Source organism: Lipotes vexillifer, unplaced genomic scaffold (assembly GCF_000442215.2).
Source record: "Lipotes vexillifer unplaced genomic scaffold, Lipotes_vexillifer_v1.1 scaffold390, whole genome shotgun sequence".
NCBI classification, from domain to species: Eukaryota; Metazoa; Chordata; class Mammalia; order Artiodactyla; family Lipotidae; genus Lipotes; species Lipotes vexillifer.
The window spans coordinates 3,429,069-3,432,851 of NW_006784503.1; the positions used below are offsets into that span (position 1 = coordinate 3,429,069).

The following is a 3,783-nucleotide window of genomic DNA, read 5'->3' on the forward strand; positions in this document are numbered from 1 at the left end:
CAGGAATGCTCTGTCTCCTGCATCATGAAGCCCTGATCTTGACCAGGTTGTGACCACCACAGACCGCTTGTGCAACCTTGTGAAGGGATTTGTTAAATGCTGTTGCGTGCTGTCATGTGACCTACCTTCCCGAAGGTTTACGACTTGTCTAGTTCAACCATCTACGTACAGTTTAACCCCCAGCACAGCACTTTGTATGACAGGTGGTGAATAAATGGTTTTGAATGAATGAGTGTTGGAGAGAGATCAACTAAATATCTGATGTTTTTCAAAGCTGATTTAAAAGGAAAATTCATTATCACAGTGATGCTGTGATAGATTTCAAAGACCCCATGTTGAAAGCATAAGGTTACCTGTTCCCAGGAAACGACCACCAGTGCTGGCAGCATACCAGATGGCCAGATGTTGGACAGAGAACCACCACCCTTTGGCGTGGGATTTATAAAGTGCCCTATGTTTTCAGCATATCAAAAATGTAGCCTTTGCTCACTCGACCTTATCCTAATTAAACAAATTTTCATGTTGGTACAGTGAAAAACTATCTTACCTAAGGTAAAGCTATCCAAGATTTCTATTTCTCGTGAAAACTCCAATTTAGTGTTTGCGAAATAACACAAGAATTTGATTCTTCAGAACCTTTATGGTTACTTAAATGTAAGTACTTTGGGAAACCTGAAAAGAGCTTGTATGATCACCTTATCTTCCTACCAAGGGAAGCTGACTGAATAAACAGTAAAACCTCATTCCACTGCACTTCCCCACGTGTGGAATCTGTGTTTGGATGTGATCTGAAGTTCATCTCAGCAGTCTCAGCGAAAAGCAGGGCTTGCCAAGTCAATGAGCCCCTTGGGGTGCCTGTTCACACCGATACAGCAATGACAGTGACCCTGCATCACCAATGACTAGCGTCAGGCTCTTGGGACACACACCAAGAGTCTATATCCAGTGAGATCAGACACCTATGTAAGTAACTAAAAATACAAAGGGAGAATAAGGTGAAAAACACAACAAACCACCAGGGTCAAATAAAGAAGGAGAGATCAGGAAAGAGTTCTAAGAACTAACTTTGGGACGGCCCTTAAAGGGTTTTCAGTAAGTAGAGACAGGCAGAGGGCAGAGGGTGAAGGGCAGAAATGTGGAACTGGAGAGAGATGGTAAAGGCAGAGAGGCAAGTTCTTCACAGGCCAGGTTTGGGGCCTTAGCCCGGAAGCACACAGCCCCTTCCGCAGTGTGGACGACAGCAGGGCTCCTTCCGTAAGGCCCGCCTTCCAGATGCGGCTTCACTCTGCAAGCAGGAGCTGCCACGATTGGAGTTCTAACGTGTTAATTAGAAACCACTCTACCAGGAAAGCATTTCAAGGTAAAGTACTACGACAAATCCCTCCAATTCAGCCTTTCCTAAACTGTATTTCACAATTCACTGCTGTCCCCCAGGCCACTAGCCAACATCTGGGGTTCCACGATCAAGACAGCTTACGAAGCACATCTTTACTGCAGGACCTGCGACCTGTTAACTGGGCTTGTTATACGCACATATGTGTGTGAACCTTTGAAAGGTGAGTTTAACAAGCAGACTATTTAACCACAGGACCCTTGAAAACAAAACTGACACTAACTCAAGAGAACAAGAGTGTCACAGAACACCTGAGACGTTCTGCCCTAATCAACTACAGCAGAAGTTCTACCTACCAGGCAACCTCACACCTCCGCTAAACATGGTAGCCACCAGCCCCATGTAGCTATATAAATGCAACCTTAATGAAAACGTAAACTTCGGTTCCTCAGACACACTGTTCACATTTCAAGCGCGTGTGGCTAGTGGCTACCCTCCTAATGGACAGAGAACATTTCCATCACTGCCGAAAACTCTACTGGATCTGACGGGACAATGAAGAGATCATTAAGTCATTATAGTTACTTTCTTTTGTGAGTCCTTCTGAATTAAAACTACATATTTCCAAAAATAAAAAAACCATGTTCCTTTAAAGTTCAAATATTCTAGAATTCAAACTTCTGCATACTTTGGAGAGCTCTTTCCCCATAGTAAGCCTAAGTCACACTGATGTTTATTGAATGTGAATGGACACTGTCTAAAATGCAAAGAAAGAATGCCTACTGCAATGTGAAGAGAAAGGGGGAATGTGAGCCTCACCCTAAAAGCCTCTCAATCACAGGTTCACAATCACAGAACTACATTACATTTTAGCTACTGGGGTGACCAGATACCATGTTCCAGGAAAACCACTGACAGCTGTACTAACGTTCACCCCAAGACTATGAAGGCTTTTCAGAACCAAAGAAAGATGGCCACCTTCTCCAGCGGTTCTCAGCTTCGCTCTCACTCAAAGGCGGCTGGACGTGTGTCTCCCGATCATGGGATCCGACATTCCCTATGCCCTACCTGTTTCAGTTCTCACCTGTGTGAGTGCGAAGGTGAGCCTTGAGGTGGGAACTTTTGAAGTAGGTTTTCTGGCAGCCTGGGAAGTTGCAAACATAGTTCCTCCTTCGGGAAAAGTCTACCTGAGGGGTGCAGTTCTGACTGGATGCAATGAACACTGGAGCAGGGGCAAGGGGCAGTAACTTGGTATTCCCAACAGCCATTCCACTCGACGAACACGTGGCAGGCTGCGGGAGGGCCCCCTGGGGCAGAACCAACATCACAGTTCCCTGAGGCACAGACGGTCCCACGAACACAGGCTGGGGCACTGGAGCAGCGTGGGGTAAGATGGGTTTCACAGTCCCTGCAGACACTTGGGGAGGTGGCTTCAAAAAAGCTGATAACATGCCACTTTGTCCAGTCACAGGGATCATTTGGCAAAGGACAGGGGGACTAGGAATGGGGACAGAAATCAGAGGGGTGGCTTTCCTTGGCAAGTCATTTTCATAATTCTTTGGTGAGCAGGTCTGAATTGCAACGGGCCACCCTGCCTGCTGGTCTTTGGTGGGGCTCAGGCCACTGGACTTGTGCAAACAAGGCTGACAGGACACTGAGTTGACACTGAGCACACTGTCTGTGAGGTGTGCGCCCTGCACAGCTTCAACGTGCCCCCAAAACTGCGCGTCTTCTTCCGCGTTGGCCGAAAGTTGGTGTGCTTGAGTCTGGGTGGTAGGAACGTGGACAGAAGCAGGACGCCCCCCAGTGTGGCAAATGACACTTGTCACCGTGGCCCTGCAGTGAGGGCTGACAGCCGGCTCCAGCAGCTCTGCCTTCAAACCAGGCAGGGCCCTCTCTGCCCTCCTGCTCAGCACTCCGGCTGCCCCAGTAGAGGCTGGGGGGACAGCCACGACCACGGGTGCTTTGGAATCAGTTACTTGGGAAGGAACAACTGTCCCTGTTGACGGCTCCAGGAGGTCAGGGCTCTGAGGAGGAGTCATGCACTTTAAAGGAAAAAAAAAGAAAAAAGTACTGTGTGAAAAGGTGTTTTTGGTTAAATTTTAAGGAACTTACTTTGATCATGTTGTCCCCAAGGTCTTTACAAAGAAGTATCTAGAAAAGACTGGTCAAAGTCTGCTCACAATCGCACCCAGTGGATATAAAAGCTGCATGAGACACTTTACTTTCTAGCTTTCTCCCCCTTTCCCGACCTCTCTCAAACCCATCCATCTGCTCAGTTATAAGGACGCCAGTGCCATTCCTGGCCTCGCACAGCTACTGAAATGAACAATTTGCATATTAGGGCTGCAAATGAGAAATCAAACTTATATTCAAGATGAAAGCTTTACACAATAATTTTAGATTCTCAAATTTTTTTTTTTTTTTTTTTTTTTTGTTTTTTTGGGGCC

The 3,783-nt window shown here is 46.7% G+C and overlaps 1 protein-coding gene across 1 annotated transcript in view; it reads right to left on the minus strand.

Moving 5' to 3' along the window:
* The window catches only part of KLF11 (KLF transcription factor 11), a 6,167-nt gene that overhangs the window by 907 nt on the left and 1,477 nt on the right, over positions 1–3,783 (minus strand). Inside the window, exon 2 of the mRNA XM_007456928.1 lies at positions 2,418–3,378. Coding sequence (XP_007456990.1) covers positions 2,418–3,378 — 961 coding nt within the window. The remainder of the gene's footprint in view (positions 1–2,417; positions 3,379–3,783) is intronic.